General features: G+C 39.3%; 1 protein-coding gene across 4 annotated transcripts in view; it reads left to right on the top strand.

The window, feature by feature from the left end:
- The window catches only part of PLCB1 (phospholipase C beta 1), a 401022-nt gene that overhangs the window by 258782 nt on the left and 120354 nt on the right, over nucleotides 1–21886 (top strand). For all 4 annotated transcript variants that reach the window (XM_071740286.1, XM_071740289.1, XM_071740290.1 and 1 more), the window contains exon 10: nucleotides 21097–21243. In XM_071740286.1, coding sequence (XP_071596387.1) covers nucleotides 21097–21243 — 147 coding nt within the window. The remainder of the gene's footprint in view (nucleotides 1–21096; nucleotides 21244–21886) is intronic.

Below are 21886 nucleotides of genomic sequence, written 5' to 3'. Positions count from 1 at the left end.
GAGCTAAAGCAAAATTTTAATCAAAATCATATCGCTTTTCCAGCTGTCTCTTTTTGGATCATACAAGCCTGCAAGACATTGTGTGGATCATTTTTAAATGTATTTTGTTGGGATCAATTTAGGAAGGCCGTGGCTGGTTTCAGTAGTCAGTTTACAGTATGTGTAATTGATAGTTTAGAACAGTTTCTCTGCAAACTTCAGCACAATCCTTACTATCACAATGACTATTTACCAGCATCTGAAATATAAAATTTAAAGAAACAATTGGTGACAGTGAAACTACAATGTTGATAATTCTATCATTTAATAATAACATTGAGTCCAGCCTTTGTTTTCTGATAAAGTGGTACACAATGTAAAAAGTGAGCATAGCTGAATGTGTTTTGTGCTATAATCACAGAAAATTTCTTTTTGAAAATCTCGTGTTGTTGGGGCTTAACTGGGCATTTTGCCAAAATCAGGGAGAGAACTCGTGCTCAAATCTCTACAGATTTTTGCTACCGCCACAGGTCTTAAAATAGCATTGAATTTGTGTCTGCATCGTGTTGTATTCCAATCCACATATCCTAATGACTGGTACCAGCTTTTAATGTATTCATAATTTAAAGATTTTATGGGCATGGGAATATCCAGAAAAAGAGATCTGATTTGAAAATAATTGTTTGGGTCCAGAGATTTTGAATCCAGAGGAGACAAAAAGACATCTTTTCCAAAAGTCTAGATGTTAGCTGAAGGCACTCTCCCATTTCCCTGGAAGCTTTCTGACCTGGATGTCTTCCCAAAGGAAGCCAGTGGCTCTTGATGCCATGATCCGTGTTGACTCCAGGCAGCACACTTGCTATTTTTCTCATAAGGCTTCTTAGTTTTCTAATCCGATCAAATTTTGTGTTTCCAGAGATTTTGAGGGAGGGTTAAATCTCCCTTTTTGTCCTGCTTATGCAAACTGTCTTTTAGCATCAGTGAGAATACCAGCATGGGTGGATGAAAACACATTGGGACCTCTCCTCTCTCATCCGTGCAAATATTGGAATAGCTCTGTGCTTACTTTATTTCACAACAGCAACAGGAAAGTCAGGTACCTAAAAGCTCAGTTTTATTGCCCAAATATTGGCACTTCATATAAGCCAAATAAAGGATTTAGTAGAACGAGGGTGTGCTAGCAGAACACCAAAGTCTAAATGAAATCACCCGATTAGTAAAAAGGAGGAAACTTGAAACAAACCTCAAAGAAGGGTGCTGTCATTCTGTTTTCTTAGCACTGTCCAAGTGGGATTCGTGGGACACTTTCAGCTCCCTCTAATTTATGTTGGTGCACACATTTCTTGCAGACACATTCTCTTCCATAGGTGCCTTTCCTCCTGGGTACGATTTACATGGCTCTTACAGAATCAGTTCTTGCAGAAAAGGCTGAGTTTAAGAAGAGAAAGACAGATTCTGGAAACTTAATTCCTTTTGTGGTTTGGTTATTTTTGTGCTTGTGTTTTGTTGTTTGTTTGTTATTTTCTCTTCAAACTTGTGCACTGAGGTCCAGCGAACTCTTGTCAGAGCTGACACAACCTGTGAGCCACCTCTGTGCTGCAGACACCACCTCATATGCAGCACCAGTCTGGTAGCTGAGCTGCAGCAACTGCTGCATGCTGCTAACCATGCTCCAATGCAAATCCCAAGCTGACTGCATTGAAGTTACAGGAGCTGGCTGGTCAGGGATGACACAGGCACACTGTATTTTCTGTACATCTGTTCTGACCTGGGAATGCAATTCACTGTATATGAAATGAAATGTAGGTGTGGATGTTCAAACCACAGATAGATGTGGTTCTGTTATACATCAATGAACTTGTTGGCCTTAAGTTCCCTCCAGCTGCTCATACAGGTTGTGATGTTTATGGTGGTAGCATTACTTGTGTCCCCTTACTTGCTGGGGAGAGGTAGGGATGGACTTAGGTTGTTTGGAATGGCCCTCGTGCCATCAATATGAGCATGTAGAAACTTCAGGGCACCCAGATCATCAGCTAAAATAGGTAAGAAGATAGCAGAAGCCTTTGTCCAGCTTACTTATAAAAAATAACAGCACCCTATAGCTCTGTGAAGAGAGATGGGTTTAGGGTTGTCCCAACTAAACAACTTCTCAGGGTACACTGAAAAAACAGAAGAGCAGTGTAGGGAAGAGGAGTGTGACAAGGCCCATGAGGCAAAGGTAGTGATGTGAAAGAACTACATGATAAGAAGATGGGAAATGGAGTTACAGGTGGCCTAAGAATTACTTCATCGCTGTTGTACTAGAGCAATGCAATTCAGTAATTAGACTTTTGGATTAGTTTTGCATAGTTGTAATTCAAGAAGCAAGCCAGAAGATCTGACATCATATATATATTTGTTCTTTCTCCATTATGAGAAGTTACTCCTTTGAAGTAAATCATGAATACAGGTCCAGAGGAAAATTCCATGGAGAAATTTCCATGAAGAAATTTAAAAGTTGAGATTGTCTGCTTCTTGTGAGTAATGAGTGACTCAGAGTACTGTGTGGTGGTAGAGACTTTAAGGACGTGTATGCAAGAGTTAGGTCATACAAATTGCCAACCTTTGTGTCAGTGAAATCCCTTTTCCTCAGGCTGTTCCCAAGTTTGAACATTTGCAGCTGCTCAGAGTACATGTTTGTACACAGAAGCCTGCACCCAGGTATATTGTTTTGTTACCATAAGCTGCCATTCTGATGGGCTCTGCTCCTTATCTTGTTTCATTAGTGTAACATCAGATTGCAGAGCTGTTATGGACAAATGTAAATGGTGACAGTCTGCTTTCATGTTTGTTTCTGTAGATAATCTATGTTTAATTATTTTAAAAATCTATCCAATGTTCAGATGTCCCAAAAAAATAGTTTCATGTTCTGCACCCTCATAAAACAAGCCAGGCTCTTCTATTTAATTTGAACTTTAAAGTCTGTATAGTCCATGTTTAAACTACTAGCAAAAATTACTTCTGCAAAAGCCTGCAACTTAGTGGCAAGTGTCCTTATTTTTCAGTTGTTCTGCAAGGCCACAAAACCTAGATTTTTGATCATCTTCCACAATGTTAGCAAAAATACATATTGTTCTTTTTCTTTTGCCTGTGCACAGTAGTGCGCACATCAGGGTGCAAAATCAAACTGAATACTTGTAATTCACAAGGATTAAAACATTTGCTAAATGCATTTATGATGTGGGAGTAAGATTTCGTGTTTGCACCATGCACAACATCCTGGCCTTGAGGTAATAATTCACTTTAGCATATGTTTATGAGCTTATTTATGAGTAGCATTGGAAGGGAGTATAGTTATATAAAAATCTTTTCTATTTCATTTAATTGAACAATGTAATAGTTCTCAATTGAATCTCATCTCTCAAGGTCGTTGAAGTGAAATTTCTGGGCAGTTCTGGCCAGAAGCACAAATACAGGTATTTGGGGTACTTCTGAGAGTGTGATGCACTTGCTTCTTATCAAATAAAATTTTCTCCATTCAAAGGTTCTTTCAAATAGAATTAGGTATTTTTTTCTTAAACTTAAATCCAAGTTATTAAAATAGAAACTATATGCCTTCATAGAGCATCCTCACTGCTTGCTCCTACTACGCTCTTTGGACAGTTCTAGACCTTCACTCATCTGATCATTGTATCTTCTTATTTCCCATCCAGCTGTATTCATGATCTGTGTGTATGACAGAATCCCCTTAATTTAATTATTCTTCTCTCAGAGCTAATTAAACACATTTCTAAAGAAGATCTGTACTGTCTGAGCTTTCACGGTGCTAGTCAAATGGTTTGATATCTCATAATTCTCCATTCCTCTGATTGCCATTATGGCCTTTTTTTCTGTACGTAATATTTTACACATACAACATGGCTCTTCAGCTACTTGGGAAAATCAAATGCCAATGTACTTACTGGGTAATGGCTTTAGGTTGAACAGCTTTGAGTAAAAAGCCTGCTCATGTTCCTGCTCATTGCTGACATTTCTTTAGACATTGTATTGCTGGGATGTGATTGAGCTTCTGCAACATGAGCAGATACATGGGCTTGGCATCTACATAGGTTAAGCATGTGAAGCAGTATTTCATTGTGATTGAAGCAAGCTGTTGTGATTAATTCTTTGTGTCATAGAGTGAAGGAGATTAATGGACTGTGTATAGCATGGTTCCTTATCAGGTAGAAGCAGAAGGAAGTTCCTGGTGCTGCTCAGCAAGCTCTCACAGTCAGCAAATCCATGCCTGGGACTTTTGGGGCTGGTTAAGGAGCATCTTATAGTTTGGTATTTTCAGGCTGTAAAACATTTGTATTAGCATCACTGCTAAATTTATTCCCATTCAAATTACAGGGCTGTTAAGGGGATGTGTATTGATAAATCAGTTGCCAGGTGGTTGGGAACTTCTGTATTTGTTATTATTTCTAAGAGTTGTATAACAGTAAGTTGTTCATATCTTATTTCATTATGGGTGGGAGATGGGACACTGCCACTGACTGTCATTATTCTCTTCTTGCAATGTCCAGGGCCCTGGGAACTATAGTCATGGTTTCTAGAACTATGTGAAGTTTACCACATACATTTGGCAGAAATTCTACAAAAAAAAAAGTGCTAGGTGTTCATGACTTAGCAATGCAATTTATTTCTTAAAGTTTCTAAGTTCTGAAGGACCCTGGAGTTTTGAGAGCTCAAATCTCAGTTAAAACTTTGCTTCTGGAACCAGTAAGTATTTTGAAAACCACTGTGTACATCTTGGCTCTAGTGGCATCCTGTGTGTCTTAAATACTCTAAGCATGTAAAAATAAAAGCTATACTCATGTACCAGACTAGAAATGAAGAATATGAAATCAAGGCCTGATAGTGAGTGGAGACATGAAAAAAATGGAATAAAATGTAACAATAAAATATGTTTCCCACCATTTTTGTGCATGAGAGCAAAATAAGTGTTAGATTAGTATTATCCATTACTTTTACTGTGGTTTTTATTGAGAGAGATTTTCTTGACTGGAGTTTAAGCTTTAAAAATAGAGTCTGGAAGTGCTTTGGAGACTCTGGGGATTTTCCCTGGCCAGTGGATCTGTGCACCAGATTGTACTTACTAGAAGGCATATTTGAGATAAGTAATGGTGTAAAGATGTTAATTTTTTTCTCTTAAGTGTGCATTTGTTTAAATAATATATCTGCCTATTTTATTTTAAAAGACCAAAACTTTAGATCTGTACAGAAGAAAAGAGCCTTCTTTTATATTTCACAGCATTTTCTTCTCCACATTTTCTCAACTATCTGCTTGGAAATACTGTATGTCACTTCTGTTTAGGCCTGTATTTAGAACGATTGAAAGGAAGCTGGTTCCATTACTCTCTTTGAATTCCACAATTAATTCTGGTTTGCTAGTTCACATTTATTGGTAGTTGTGCTGGGTTTTTTCTAGGTAATAAAATAAATTTAGCTATTAACATTAGCTTAAGCTACGTTTAATTTTATATAACATTTACTATGAGTGTTTTTCTCATGGCAGCCTTAGCACCAGGAAGTATTCACTTCAGCACAGATGTTTTTTCTTTCTTAAACATCAACACATTTTAAACATTTTCATCCCAACACATTAAATTAATCTTTCAGTAACTGCTTAAGAATTATTACACATTGGAGCCTTTCACTGGCAGAAGGGGGTCATTTCCTAGGCAACAGATTTTAATGGCAAAAGCAAGTACCATCCAACTGTACACATCTATTAAGACATACTTCATAATATTTAAAACATAAATCCTGATAAATCATTCAGGCAAATGGTGGGGGTTTCCAGCACTGAAATATTTGTAGGAAGTGTTAAAAAATGGTTGAAAACCTTTGGCCTCCTTCCTATAACTTTGGGAATCAAGAATACTTACCAAAAAAAATAATATTGAGATTTCCAGCATTCCAGTTGAGGAGAGTGCTCAATGTTCTTTCTCCTCCTCAAATGACAAAAGAGCAATAGCTGCCTCAATTTATGAGCCACACAAAAGTTGTAGCCTGTCCTACACTGTCAGCAACAAGTGCTAAGTGAGGTAATTTTTCAGAAAGACTTTTAAAAATAGTTTTAAATTTATATATGCAACAAATGTTAGTATGAATAATGTATCACCATAAATAAGGTAATACAAACTATACTTGTCAAAACAGATTTGAAAAATGTGTTCTGCAATGCACTGCAATTTCTTTTTAGTTGCTTGAATTTTAGTTACTAGTTAAGCTGTAAAATTCATTTCAGATCTTGCAGTGGTGTGGCAGATTGCAACTGAAGTAAAAGACTAAATGCTGTAAAAATATTTTAGAATGAAAAATCCCCAATGATGAGGGGTTTTTTCATCTCTCTTAAAGGTGAAGTGCTTCATCTTTCAAACTTACCTGTAACTTGATAACATCAAATAGAACAGTGATGTGGACTAGTAATGATGGATTTTGCAAAGGTGATCAAAGACACAGCAGTATATGGCTTAGTAAAAAGCAGAAATTTTTACTCTATATTCTTCGTTTGCTTTTTAAAAGTGTAGGATCTGGTTCAGACTTGAACTTATGCTTACAGTTAGTAAGTTCATGCATAGAGTTAGTTTTTGCTGTTGTCACTATATTTATTGGTAGCATTCATCAAGAATACCTTTAGGGATACAGGGAGGGCAAGTTTCCTAATCTGTGTATAGTACAGATACTTTGTAGGAAGCATGAGCTTTGCAGAAATGTATTTTGGGCCTGATGTCTGGCACCAGGAATAGCTCCACTGATACAACTGAAACTGCCCAATGTGAAATGGACAGAGATGTTGTGGAATTTATCTGTGCAAAACTTAAAACTAATAGTGATAATCTAAATTTAGCAGTCAGACCAGACTGTTAACTGATATGGATGCTGACTGAAACCGGCGTCATGGAAACGTGATAGACCATCTAATGGACCCCAGGCTCAAACCCTATGTCGTCCCATTGAAAAAAGATTAAAGAACCTGGGGTGACAGAACTGCAAAGCAAATGTGAGTAGAAGGTTTTGAGTATACGTAGCTGCTGCGTCATTCCCCTCAGATGGAGCTTTTGCTCAGAGATAAGTAAAGAGAATCTTGGATCAATACTGCATTTTGAGGGTTATGGATACACTTTTTTATGCTGTTGCCTGCCTGGATTGTGTTTGACTCAGCCCCAGACTATTAGAGCCCATAAATAGAAAACTGTGAAAGTAAACCAGCTTCTTTGTGCTTGTTGGTGTTTTACTGCCTCTTTTATGGAACACAGGGACCTATTCTATTTTAGCAGCAGGATTTATTATTTGAAGATGAATATCAGATAAAGTTTACTTTTGAAAAACATAAAGCAGCATGGACTCAAGTGCTGAAGGAAACAAATTTAGATGAACTTTAAATAAACGTAGTGGGGCTTGCCCTTTATGTCTGCTACAAATGTAGTGCTTTGCAGCTGTAAAGGGCCCATGAGCACAAAGGAAGTGACTGCTGTGATCTAGTGGGTGACATCTAGAACGGGTGGCAGCAGAGCACGGTTTTCCTGGCTCTGTCACAACTGAGCTGACTGACATTTGTCCATCCCCTTTCATGTGCCATTTTGGTGTTTCGGTCTTTGCCTCATCTTTTGGTCAACTCAATTAAGCAGATAGCCAGTGCCTGCCTGGGGGATTTTGTGATGATCTTCGAGTCTTTTGGTGAGTTTGGTATCTGTCATAACAGGGCTGCTAACATAGTTGGAGGATGTACATTAGAATCATAGAATCGGCTGGGTTGGAAGGGACCTCAGAGATCATCAAGTCCAACCCTTGATCCACTCCCCCTGTGGTTCCCAGACCATGGCACTGAGTGCCACATCCAGTCTCTTTTTAAATATCTCCAGGGACAGAGAATCCACTACTTCCCGGGGCAGCCCATTCCAATGTCTGATCACCCTCAGTAAAGAAATTGTTTCTAATGTCCAACCTAAACCTCCCCTGGCACAACTTGAGACCGTGCCCTCTTGTCTTGCTGAGGGTTGCCTGGGAAAAGAGACCAACCCCCACCTGGCTACAACCTCCTTTCAGGGAGTTGTAGAGAATGATGGGATCTCCCCTTAGCCTTCAATAGTACAAGTACTATTTGAGGAAGTTTCCCATACAATGTTAGATGTAATCATCTACTGGAATATGACTGTTGCCTAGAAATACATCAGGGTTAAATGCTAGGGAGGCAGAAAAAAAGTGGTAAGCTGAAGGACAATGTTGGCAGAAGAACACAGAGGTATCAAGTGGCCTTGAATAAATTTAGGCTGGAAATTCAGAGATGTTTCCTAACAATATGGTTCTGGCACAGCCTACTAGAGGTATTACAGAGGGGTAAAAAAAACCAATCTTATTAAGATAGAGCTTGATTTGTTTATGAGAGGGATTGTCAAATGCAGTGTGTGCAGCTGCAGAACCAAGTTTAAAAAAACAGACAAGGAAGTCCCTTTCAAGGGACTAAAGTCTCTTAGTTTATTTGAATGTTTTTTGCAGAGCCATGCCTTTATTCTTTTCCACTTTAATATTAATATTTCTTCAGCTGGAGGAGTTTCTGGAAGTAAAAATATTATCCAAGATGAAGGTTTTTCCTAGGTTTTTTCCCCACTTATAGCGTGCCTGCACTCTTATCGTTTCCCACTACACTGCAGAAGAGTGGTTTTGGCAAGTGCATTAATAGCTTATGTAGAGAACTATTGCTTAAGAGAAAAAAATTATGTATTTTTAGATGCCGTAATACAACTTAGCAACTGGAAGTGAGCCAACATTTAACATCATTATATCTCTCAGGTTCACTCCAAGGCATTCTACAGAGAGTGTTTTTCAGAGATTTGGGAAGAGTGTCGCATAGAATCATAGAATTGGCTGGGTTGGAAGGGACCTCAGAGATCATCAGGTCCAACCCTTGATCCACTACCGCTGCAGTTACCAGACCATGGCACTGAGTGCCACATCCAGTCTCTTTTTAAATATCTCCAGGGACGGAGAATCCACAACTTTCCTGGGCAGCCCATTCCAATGTCTGATCACCCTCTCAGTAAAGAAATTCTTTCTAATGTCCAACCTAAATCTCCCCTGGCACAACTTGAGACCGTGCCCTCTTGTCTTGCTGAGAGTTGCCTGGGAAAAGAGACCAACCCCCCCCGGCTACCCCGTCCTTTCAGGGACTTGTAGAGAGTGATGAGGTCTCCCCTGAGCCTCCTCTTCTCCAGGCTGAACAGCCCCAGCTCCCTCAGCCTCTCCTCATAGGATCTGTGCTCGAGTCCCTTCACCAGCCCAGTTGCCCTCCTTTGGACCTGCTCCAGGACCTCGATATCCTTCCTGAACTGAGGGGCCCAGAACTGGACACAGTACTCGAGGTGTGGCCTCACCAGCGCTGAGTACAGGGGCAGAATCCCTTCCTTGGACCTGCTGGCCACGCTGTTCCTGATACAGGCCAGGATGCCATTGGCCTTCTTGGCTACCTGGGCACACGTGTGGCTCATGTTCAGCTTCCTGTCAATCCAGACTCCCAGGTCCCTTTCTGTCTGGCTGCTCTCAGCCACTCTGTGCCCAGCCTGGAGCTCCCCATGGGGTTGTTGTGGCCAAAGTGCAGGACTCAAAGTGCATACCCTAATTGTGTCCATCCTTCAAATCTGTCAGATATAACTGTAGTATTGATGGGATTAATGGTATTTTTAACAGGGTTAAAATTTTCCCACTTACCTAGTTGTTGGCCTGTTTCAGAAATCTGCCGTGTTGTAAAGTACTCATTCCACTGCTAGCTAGGAACTAGTATGAAGGTCATTTTGTATGGATTTTATAGATATAATTGAATCTAAGCTACCTGTCTTGTATCATGTAAGGGATATCCTGCCAGAAGCAATATCTTACTATATCTGTGCTTAGAAGTAAAGAGCAGCTGGAAGATGGGCTTGTGTCTGTACAATCCTGTGATGCACACTTTCTGTCCACAGTAATTTTTGTAGATGGCAGGAATTTGGGCTCACAGTGCTTAAAAATACCAAGCATAAGATGTCTGCTGGAAGACTTGGGTCTCATTCTGTTTGTCTTTGCTTCAGTTGTCCTGATGTAATGAATGAGACCTATCCAGATTCTAGGCCACTTAGCACCTCTTTCTCCTAGATCACCCTCCTGATCCCAACTGAAGTAGTTGTGCAATACTGAGCATGGTGTTTATTTCTTTGATTGGAAGTCACAGGTTTTTTCAGCCTTTTTTGAGATGCGCAGGAAAGACTCTGACCCATAAGGTCTACAGCCTATGAAATGTATATTATGTTTTTAGTACTGCTAGAAAACAGTAAAACATACACATAGGTAGGGAAGATTTTAAATGCTCAATGATTTCTCTTCCTCAGGATTTAAATGTTGATGCAGCAGCAGCTATGTTTGCATCTAACAGTGGGAAGGTGGGTCTTGAGGACAGAGTTTCTTGACACTGGAGGAACATACATTACATCACTGTGTTGCTCTGCATTATCTTGCAGTGTCAACCAGTATCACCAAGATGTAAATTCATTGTAGTTTTTAACAGCCAAGGCCCCATGCTTCAACAAGAACCTAGAAGACAGTAGCTGGGGCTTGCTGATGCAAAGACTGCACAAATCAGGCCAGCACTTTTAAGCAAAATGGAATTTGGACAGGGAACAAAAAAGAAAAAAAGCAGAAAAGTAAATGCCTGCCAAGGAATAAGCTGCAGTCCCATGTGGTTCTCTAGCAAACTTCAGATGTAGCATTTCTTCTCAGTTCAGCTTAGAGATGATGCTGATCACTCTGCTTCAGTCCTGAAACTAAGGAGAGATTTCTTGCTTATCTGCACCAGAATGGGATTTTTCCCACAGTCCTTGAAAATTACTAATACTTAGATTTGTATATATATGTCTACTTATGTTTTAGAAAATATTTTGATTTAAAGAAAGAGCTATCTTTCTTTAAGATGAAAAAGGAGCAGTGAGAAACTGCTTGATACTGCATACAAAGGTCTGCAACACCTCTGATTACCAGAATCTCTGAGCTGTTGCCATGCTTTGTTACAGCAGCTTTTAAAGATGCCATGGAGATTTAGACAATCAATATCTGTTAAAGTTAATGTGTTACCAACATTTAGATTTTAGGTAGGATAAAATGCTGAGTATTTAAAATCTTCCCCACCTATTGTGTGTTTTACTGTTTTCCAGCAGTGGTAGAAAAAAGTGCATACATTTCACAGGCTGCAGCCCCTGTATGTTAAAGCTCTCCTTTCTTGGGTGTTTCAAAAAGGCTGAAAAACCCCTGTGACTTCTAATAGAAGTGATAAATACCATGCTCAACATTGCACTGTGACGTTAATATCTTGTTAAAATGGATGGCTCATGCCAACAGACACAAGTGAGAAACTTTTCTTTCTTCTCAGGTGACACTCCATGTTCCTTTCCCTTTCAAGGTGAAATTGTCTTTGGAATGCTCCCAAAGTTTTAATTCTGAATGAAACTAATCTTTATCATAAAAATACAAGGTTTGCTATTTTGCTGTTATACGTGGTTTGCCTAAAGGCTTATAAGAAATATTTCCTCCCTAAAGTGAACTGTCTTGAGCTGTGGTACTTCTGAAACCTTTCAAAGAAGTTATTTTCTGTTTGCAAACATTTTCTTGAAAAATAAATAAAAAAAATGTTTTCAATGGTCGCTTTCTCTGTGCACTTGTACGGATGATAAAATGGATATGACAGCTTCATAAGAATGGCAAGGGATTCTGATTGAAACACACTGAGTTCTACTTTACTTGGTTGATGATCTTTACTCTTCAAAGTATTCTGGATCTCAGTGTCCTTGGGCATGTGATATTTCTGCATGGGTTAACTGATACTGAGCAAGCACTTTTCTTTATGCTACTTAAGCACAACATGTTTATCTCCTCATGTTTTCCCTCACTGTCTGCTTGTCAATCAGTAAGCATTTATTTCTGATATTGCATAGGAGTTGCCACTCTGTTTATTTATATTCAGCTATCTCTGTGTCCAATTATAATATTCCTATTCAAGGGCAGAACAATGACTCTTGCTCTATTCCCTTTTTATTAAATTTTATGTTTCTTTTCCAGGATTCTGCTGCCAAAGAAAGCTTGTTTTGGTTTGTGGCCAGGTAACTGCCTAATTACAGAAAGTAGCTGAGCAAGTATAACCAAGGGCAGAATTGCAACCAGTATGTTTTCCTTTAAGTTTAGAAATCTGAAATGTGATTTGAACACAACAGGATATTGTCCTGGTTTGATTTGAAAGGATTTAAGCAAGGAGACAACAAATAAATATACTGCAAGGCTGTTTTCTCCTGCAATGAGTTGTAGCACTGCCAAGCTCTTTTACACACTCATCTCAAGTTTCCCATTGCATACTCTGATCTCATTACCTGGTTCAGCATTTCACCACTGTAACCTTATCATTTACACTTCCAAACACTTGTTGACCATTGTACTACTGCCACTTCAGCTTTACGTGTTTGATCTTCCTTGTTTTGGCATATATTGTGACATATGTTATTTCACAACACCACTCTAAATAATCTTCAGTATACATGCATATTTCTGTTACTAAGTAGACAAAAACAAGTCCTAAGACTGGTTTCTGTGTTAGTGATTCCATTAAGATCCTTGATGTTGTCAGTAGTTAAGCATAAATTGTGTCAAATAAATCTGTAGGACTGCCTGTGTGGTTAGGTTTTGTTATGGATATGTATCTGACTATATTTGATGCCATGTGTGTTTGCTTGTTTCATCAATGACTTGATAGTAAAATGTTCTGCCAAACAATTACATTTTTTCCAACCACCTATTTTGATGCAGGTACCTGCAGAAACATTGATGTTCTCTGCATCTTGTCTGCTTTTTAGGGTGATGGATTTCTAGGCCTATTCTTCCCAATTCAGCTCAGTATTTTGGATTTTTCTTTGCTTGAATGATCAGCTACCTAGCTTGAATTATTATTTGTATTTTTTTCATGTGTTTTCCTTCCCATTCACCTCGTTCATTACAGCTTTACTACTTTATTTGATAACAGCTCCCAGACAACTGCCTATTCTTTAAAATCTGTGTTGGTGTTGATTCTACTTTTTCAGACTGCAATTTGAAAAGCTCTATGAAACCACACCTACTGCAGATCAATGCAGCAGCCTCTGGACTTCTGTTAAAGAGTCTAGATGTCAAATAATAAGAAACCCAAATCTTCTAGTGTGACTTCAGTTTATTTCTATCTGTACAGATAGAAGGAAAAATTTGACTTTAGAAGCTCTATGAAATATTTCACTAATATTCAAATAGAGCAATTCAGATGTATTGTCCTTGCTATGATTATTTGATTGAACTGTCTGACTAGTATGAGGGTGTCCTCTTGCTGATTGAGAAAATTGCTAAAATGGAGGAGTTACTGATGCCTTCTGCTTGTGGTCTGTAAATTAAAGTTGGTATGTAGATATTTTGAAGTATCTGCAGATCTTCACCTGAGACCTGGAATTCTTTTGTATCCCCATTTTTTTTTTTTTTCATAAAATAGAGCAGCACTGATATTTCCGGGGTAAAGTCCATTACCACAGTTGTAGGTTTGTGGCATTTTCAGTCTGGACTCATCTAGTGACACTCTTTGTGATGACTTTTTTTGCTTGGAGGATTCAGTCCTGTCCTGCCCCAGTTTACAGAACTGAATGCAGACAGTAATTCTGGTTACACTGTAGCAATATAGTAATAGCTTGCCTGTCTGGAAAGCTGAACAAGTTTCAGCATCGCTTCCAAAATCACTTGGATGGAAATGCGGCAAGTGTCATCCGAGTGGCTCTGGCACATCATGTCCCACACACTGCGAATTTTATGTAAATTTGTCCTTGTGAACTTCTCTGCTGGCTCACAAAGCTAGAAAGCATAGAGCAGCTAATGTGTGCCCAGCATCAAGAGACACACTGGGGGTACATGCATCCTACTCTACACCATGTGTGAAAATGGTAATACCTAATGAGCTGTAAGTTGCAGTGCTGGTTTCTGAAATAGAATTCCCAATGGGACATATTGTGCAGATCTCTCACACGATTATAAAATACCTGCTTTACTTGACAGTGAGAGGACTGATTAGTTGTATGGGATTACAATGAATGTGATTAATGTTACAGATTGCATTGGATAGACCTGATTTTGCTGTCAGACAAAATACTAATGTAATTCTGTGTTGCTAGCTGGGTGATATGAGGTGCCAATTAATTGTCTCTTTCCTTTTTTTTATTTGTTTTCTTTTTTACTTTAGTAACATCTCTTGGCACAGTGGTGCCTTCCAGTTTACATTATAATTGAGTGGGTAACAGCATGGGCGTAAACAAATGGAAGACTATTAAGTTTGCAAATATATGGAAAGAAACATCTGAGTTTCATGCAGCCAGACCTGTTGACTGCTTACAAGCAAATGCACATTTCAACTGTCATACAGAGCATTGAAAGGATAAGTAAAGGCTGATGTTAAAGCTGCGAGACTGAAGTGAAAAGAGAAGTGTGCTGACAAGCAGTCTTTTCTGGTGACAGTTGTGCCTCCCTTGATTCCTGTCCTACTTTGTCCCAAAAGACTGGAAGGCTCCTTTGGACAGGTGAGGCAGAGCTGAGGGAAATCATGTAGCTGGGTATACAGCTTACCTGCTGCAATTAGGAGGGCAAAGTTTAGAACAAGCAGTTGGGTTGAGAAATTTACTGGATTAGCTGTACTTTTATATTTCCTCCAGACTACTACACTGCCAGGATCTTGACCTTTATCCTGGGCCTCTGTGTAGGATACCAAGCCAATGAAGATGTTTCTTTAAGTAGCTGAGCCTTACTTTGAACCCTCACTTTGTGCTTTGCACAGTGCTGCAGGTGTTGAGTGAGCAAGAGTTTGTTTACATCCTCAAGTTGCTGAGCTGGCAAGCTCACAGGTACCCATGAGCATATCCACATCCAGAAAAATATGTTGGTCATGCTGGCATGATACAGGCATTGGGAAAGCAGGAACTTGTCAAATTACCTGTCTCATTAAGTGGCAGGGGAAGGATTGTTGTGTCGAAAGCAGCCTATGCTTTTGCCAGCCCTGGAAACTGCATGAGAAGAGCTTTACATGAGGCTGTTACCTATGTTTGTGTTTGCCCTGCATCGTGTCCTGTCCCTGCACAAGCACTGTCACAGGCCCTGATTTTAAAAAATAAGCTAGGTTCTCTAAATAATTTCAGAGAGGATTGTGAAGAGCCTTATGATAACAGAGTAAGTCTTCAAATAGAGGAGCCTATTCACAAAGTGCAGTCTGTCCTATCGACCAGTTCAACTGATTGCATGGAATTTCTGTTACACTGCAAATTTGTGAACACCATCTCCCAGGAAGGGGGGAATTCCAGATCTCATGAACTGCAGAAGAAAACAGTTTGATTAATGAACGTTGGCAATGTCTAAGAGTCACAGAAGAGAGGATTAATTTCATTACCCAAATAGATTTTGTGAATTTCAAACAGGTCCTCTGCCAACAGCATGCCACCTGCCTGAAGAGAGCTTCCAAGTAAAAGGATTTGGGATGATGAAAGTGACTTCTCTTGTCTTTTAGAAATGACAAATCTTGACCCCAAAGGAGCACTGTTTCTTATAGGCAAAGTAACAGTTGTGTTTTTGTTTTTCTTTGAACTGACATCCAGGAGCACTTATGTCTTTGATCCAATGTAACAGCACATGAAAGGTATGGGATCATGTAGCTGTAACTAACAAGAAAAATATAGTGAAATACTAAGATCTTGCTACTTCATTTGAGCTCTTTTTCTTTCTCCCTTGTACCTATTTTGGAGCAATCGGGTAGAGCCAGGGATGCAGTGAAAGATCAAGCTGCTCCACACTTACCATGTTTCAGGTAATGAAGCTGATCACAGTCTGGGAAATTCAATCGAATCTCTCAGCATCCCTATTAAATATATTACTCCTCTAGTAGGAAATTACTTCTCCTTTCTACCGAGTCTTAGGGAAAAAATACCACATTTGGTTGACTTCACTTGACTGTCAGTCTGGTGTGGGTTCTTTGATCTCTGCATGAATCTCACTGCAAAGTAGGGTGTATGGAGCAGCTGTTCCAGGTGTCCTTTGGAACCACTTGCTAATGGGCTACTTCATGCTTTGCTACACGTGAAACACTGAACGCTGATGACATTTTTGGAGTCTCCTATGTGGTCCTCCCCCTACCTTTTGGCAGTAAAAGGCGAGGTTGGGAAGCATCAGGTGGGACTATCACTGACACTCTACCAAGCAACTGGCAGCTGAAGTTGAGCTTCTAAATTAGAAGTGCAAAGGAGAAAAGGAAATGTGGGCACACCACATAAGGACTATTGGTATGTGCAATTAAAGTGCAAGTAAAGCTTAAATCCACAGTGCAGAAAAGTAGCTCAGGGATAAAAGGCTGGAGCTGTTTTGGATGGTTCTGTATGAGTTTGGAGTGGATTTCTCTTGTGAAATTTGGCATGGGAACTTCAGTGTCAATAACAGTTTTCATGGGGGCAGTCCTGACTGCAAGGGTATTTTGCCAAGCATGTCATACTTAGAAGGTAATGGATGAAATGTTCAAAAGACACAGAGAAGTCAAGATCAAGCTTCCTTCCTGTTTGGAGAACAGCTTTTGGAAGATGTATAAATATGGAGAGAGGCATGTAAGTGCATTTACAGGCTTTCTGACAGCTCTATCTATTTTAAAGTTTTCAATTCAGATATGTTTTTAGAATTACACAAAGGAATAATTTCTAATCTATAGACAAGTGTTCACGTACACATTCAGGATTTTGAGGTATTTGCAATGTCTGTAATTAAGAATGTATTAGATGCTTTTGTATTTTTCCTCAATACTTGCACTTTTATTTTGCAAACTTACTCCACTGCACAGTAAGAACTTTAAAATCTGTCTGTTGCTACTTTGGCTTGGACAAAACTTGAGCTAATGTGGGCTTTGGCAATCAAATATCCTTCAGCTGACTTTCATCACAGATTTCTTCAGCCTAGGTACCTATGTTAGTCATGAAATACAGTACATGAGCATCTTCCGTTCTGCGTTGGAGCTGGGTAGTTTTGACAAACTCTGCAAGTCATCCAGCTGCAGCACATTATGCAGTGGCTTCTTGGTGAGCTGTGCTGTGCCAGCACTCTCCCTGCGAGCATGAGTGGATTTGCATTAAGTTCAAAATGGGAAGCTTGATTGGAATATCTTGAATTTTTATTTTTGTGTGTCTGTGCCCTGGCTGTGGGGCTCCTGTGAGGGGAGGCCGGGGCCGCTCCACACCACTTCTGGCCCGCTCAGCCCCACGGCCATGCTGACAGAGCCTTGGGGGAACAGGGTTTAAGAACTGGCAAAATGCTGCTGGCAGCAAGGAGCTGAGGGGGAAATGTGAGGGGAAAAGTGTGAGGAGCAGCCCTGAGAGCTCCCAGGGGGGGGAGAGGAGGAGCAGAAGGTGGAGGCCGGGGGGCAGCAGGGCCCTGCGTAGCAGGAGGCATTCCGGCAGCACCACAGAAAAAAGGGGCAAGTGCTGTACGTTGAAAGTGACCACACAGTGCAGGAAAAAGGATGTTTTTTTATGTTTGTACTGTTTAGGTGTTTTAATAAAGCACTGCCTGGTGACACCATAAGAAAATTTTAATTATTCAGATGAAAAAGAGAGGAGATATTGGGTGGGGGGAGGGAGTGGGACAAAAAAAGTTGTGCTGGTAAACTTCAGACCTGGTAGAGGAGAGGATCTTCACTGAGTACTGTAGCTGTTGACACACGTTTTGTTATGGTTACATCTGCGTTTGCTTTTCTCAATGTGGCTTTGCCAACACACCTAGAAAAGAGTCATCTGGAGTCATCTTTGCATTGCACTTGGGATTTAGTAAAGGTCTTGAATTAAACGTTATTGAAGTTGATGGTAGCATCTCAACAAACAGTAGTGAGCTTTGGAACAACATCTGTCCTAGTAAGTGACACCAGACCACTTGGTGAGTGAAGAAGACAAGGCAGTTAACTCGTCAATTTTAAGCATATAAATACAAAGTGTTCAGGTGGTTTAAGAAAATTATGTTCCAGCAAAAGAGAAAAAAAAAAGGTAATCTGTCTTGTCCCTTTTTCTTTGCCTGGTGTATCTCTTTTCCTTCTAACTTTGTATCTAATCATATCCACTAAATCTTCCTAATATATATCTGAAGATAAAAGGCGACAGCTGTAATGGAAAGAATTGATCACAAATTATGTTTTATTGCCAGTGTCTGCAGCAAATTTGTTATATGTTTAAGAAAATATAGAACAGATCTTGCCAATAAATTGAGGCCATCTCTTCTTGGAAGACTGTCCACTGAGAATTGTCCTCACTGCAGTTGGCCACAGAATATCATTGACATTGGCACAAACAATCTACTCTTTTTTGGATCCAGGATACAAAGTCCCTTTGACATCTGCCATCTCTGTTCCACAGTAAAACTCTCACTGGTGCAATATTGGCTGTAATTGAACTTGCAAATTACTTTACTTTCTGAAATGCTGACTGCTTAATTATGATGTGGAAAATAGCATTCTACAGCCATAAGCTCAGATAATTTTGTAACTCAGAAATTATGAAATTATGCATGTAAATAATATGTACTGTGATTTATGTAAATATCAGTGGCAATATGCAGAAGGATCACGGTGGAGACCTTGTCTTACTTCATTGTGGAACTGAGCAAAGAAGCAGGATGAGACACAAAACAGATGGAAGGGGGAAGTGCAGACCTGAGCCTTGCTTAATTTCATCATAAATGTGTTGAAGTTCACCCAGACAAGCTTCAGGAGATTGTGCATCTCAGCTCCCAGTTTAACCCCCAGAGTTTTCCATGGGTTACTGGTCAGTCACTTCGTTTACTCTTAGCTTCAGGTCTCCATCTGAAAAACTAGAATTTCAAGGCCCCCCTCAGGTATACTCTGAGGATTTAACAGATCACTTGGAGATGGCTGAATACTATGCCTATGTGAACTGACATGAGTATCTGTATAACAAAGCATAAACCTTTCTTTTTGAACACTGTGGTTTTGATGCCACAGTGGTTTTAAAGAACTGTGTGTATGAAAACCATTATATTTTGTTTTACCCTGTAGCAGGAATGACAGAGTGACTATAAGCCTCCTAGTCTGGCTGAAAGGAGCACATTGAACACAACACAGATACTGAAGATGACTCTGGATGAGGCATCTCAAACATCAGAAGTTGCAAACCTCTGTAACATGAAATGGCTTTGCTGAGTCCACATTTAGCAGGCTTCCTATTCAGATCTTAACCCGTTTCCTGTATGATGTTGCTTGTGTGGTATGAATGGACACCACAGACAGTATCTATATCCCAGTCAACTTGATGCAGAGCGGATTTTAGTGCAAGCGAACTCCGTGATAGTGCCTGATACTGTCTGCATTCATAATGTAGATTCATGCAGCAGATAAGTTGGTCATAAATCTTGAGTTTTATGAAAAACCTCTGTGGTGTTTCTCTTCCTGCTTTCCTCCACCTTGTATTTTTTCTTGTGAAAAGTAAAGTCTGTAGGACTCTGTGAATTATTAATTTCTCTGTAACAAAGCAACCGTGGAGCCTGAGAAGATTGCACTCAGATTACAGTCTCAAAATAGTGGATGGACTTGATGCTTTTATTTCCAGCCATCATGCAATTGTTGTCGTAAGAATGAATGATAATTGTATTGTCCCTACATTTTTTGTCGTATGAATAGGTTCATTTAGTGCCACCATACTGGGCTGTTAAGAAAATGAGGCATCTGAACTTAAAGCTGTTTTATCTTTTCCTGTCTGATCAAGAGCCAAATCCTAGGATCTAAGCACAGATTTTAAGTAAATGCTTTACATGCTATATTGCATCATGTGGTTACAGGCTTTACAAAAATTATGCAGGGTTGCCCATTAATTTTTTGTATACTAGGAAAAAACGTGAATATCTTTTAAGATAAAAAGAGAGAGACCCTAAAAGGAGAGAGCAGCACAGTTAGTAGTAGAATGGAAATCTTACATTTTTCAATGCCTTAGTCAAGTTGAGTAAGATTAATTTTTTTTTTTTTAGAGATGCTATTCAGAATATTCTGCGTAGCAGACAAAAGGTATCAAATTCTCATTGTTGAGAGTCACCCGGTGCATAGCTGCTTCAGGGTTCTTCAGAGGAATAGATCTGTATTACTATAGGCACTAAAAGAATTAACTAAAGCTAAGCAGTTGAGTAAATCTGCAAGTGAAATATAGAAAAGTAACAAAAATACCAAAGAAAAATATCTCCACTTTGTTCTGTTAAACCTTTATCTTCAAATATAGATTACTGGGTTTTTTTTTATTATTTTTTCAGTCTATATTTACAGACTGACACTAACCCTAAAATCAACTTTATGCAGAAGGCTTGACAGAGAAATTCATTTTTATGTAATAAGCACAGCTCCACAGATCAATGTTGATATTTAAGCTGAAGACAGGGCTCAGCTTTCTAATTTGCCAGTAGCATATGAAATAATCATTTATGCTGGTACTCCAGTGAGATGAATTGCAAGACAAATATAAAAGTTACAAAGCAAAGCTTAGTCCCCACATGAAAGGTGGTTCATTTAGTTTGCTTTACTTTGCTTTGCAGTTTGATTGAATCCATATACACACACTGAGTCACATTTCAAAGAAGTCAGTTACCCATTTCTTTGTGTAGCTCGCTGTTTGATGGTTTCTTGGTTTCCTCTGGAAAGCATGCTTTATTTTGTCCCCAGAAGACCCCTTTCCTTGATAGCCTTAGATTTATTTTCACTGTTCCTACAGCCCTCTGTAACTCTGATTCCCCTATGCCCTTGATCATCTGTAGACACTGATTATGAAATGATTTATCTTTGGTACACATAAAGAGATGTTATATTACCTGCAATTTATATGGCTGAAAATGAGATAATAGTAACAAAAGAATAAATGAATAATTAGATGTAGGCCAGTCTGGTGATTATATGGTCTCTCACACACATCTTTGTGCTAGTGTATATTGAACATAACATCTGTATATTGCAAAATCTGTACTCAAAATTAATTGGTGTTTTCCATGGATCTGTGTTTCTCTCAGGACAGATATCAGTGGATGGATTTATGCGATACCTGAGTGGAGAAGAAAACGGCGTGGTCCCACCCGAGAAACTGGATTTAAATGAAGATATGTCTCAGCCACTGTCACACTATTTCATCAATTCCTCACATAACACCTACCTCACAGGTACAGTGTTGGAGAGACATGATTTTTTATTTTACAAAAATTCGTAACATATTTTCAGAGAAGCCATAGAGTAAAAGCATCAGCAGTAAATGATGATGGAGCTTGGTCTTTAGGTAAGCAAGGGTAGCACTTGGCTGTTATTATAGCTGCTGCACACACACATTGAATATACTTTTATTAACAGGTGAGCAGCAATTTTGTTGTTCAGGTTAGGTCTGTTCTGAAGCCCAGTGAAGACCCAGCTATGTTTCCCTCAGTTCAGAGAGGATTGCAGATTAAGGTCCTTATTTGGAACAAGAACTTTCTATGACAATCAAGGATAGCCAAACAAGTGTGTGAAGCAGAACATGAGAAACATCACTGTAACTAATAAATTTGACCCTAAACTTTACTTCTGACAGTTTGTTGAGCTCCATGAAATTTGCTTTGGTTCAGAGATTAGAGAGGTCCCAGCATGGCACATAGCTTTCTGACAGTCCATTCGTATTTACAAGCAATAGAAATCTGATCTCTATCCATATCTTATGTCTTTGCTGAAATTTGTAGGTGGTATGTTTTTAAAAAGGCTGAGTACCCAGAAGTTCTTGCTAATTTGGGTTAGATTTAATGAGTCTGAGCTCTGGTTTTTGCACAGCAAAGTCAA

Source organism: Heliangelus exortis, chromosome 3, assembly GCF_036169615.1.
Source record: "Heliangelus exortis chromosome 3, bHelExo1.hap1, whole genome shotgun sequence".
NCBI lineage: Eukaryota > Metazoa > Chordata > Aves > Apodiformes > Trochilidae > Heliangelus > Heliangelus exortis.
Note: the sequence above shows the minus strand (reverse complement) of the source record. Positions and strands in the feature narration are given on the sequence as shown.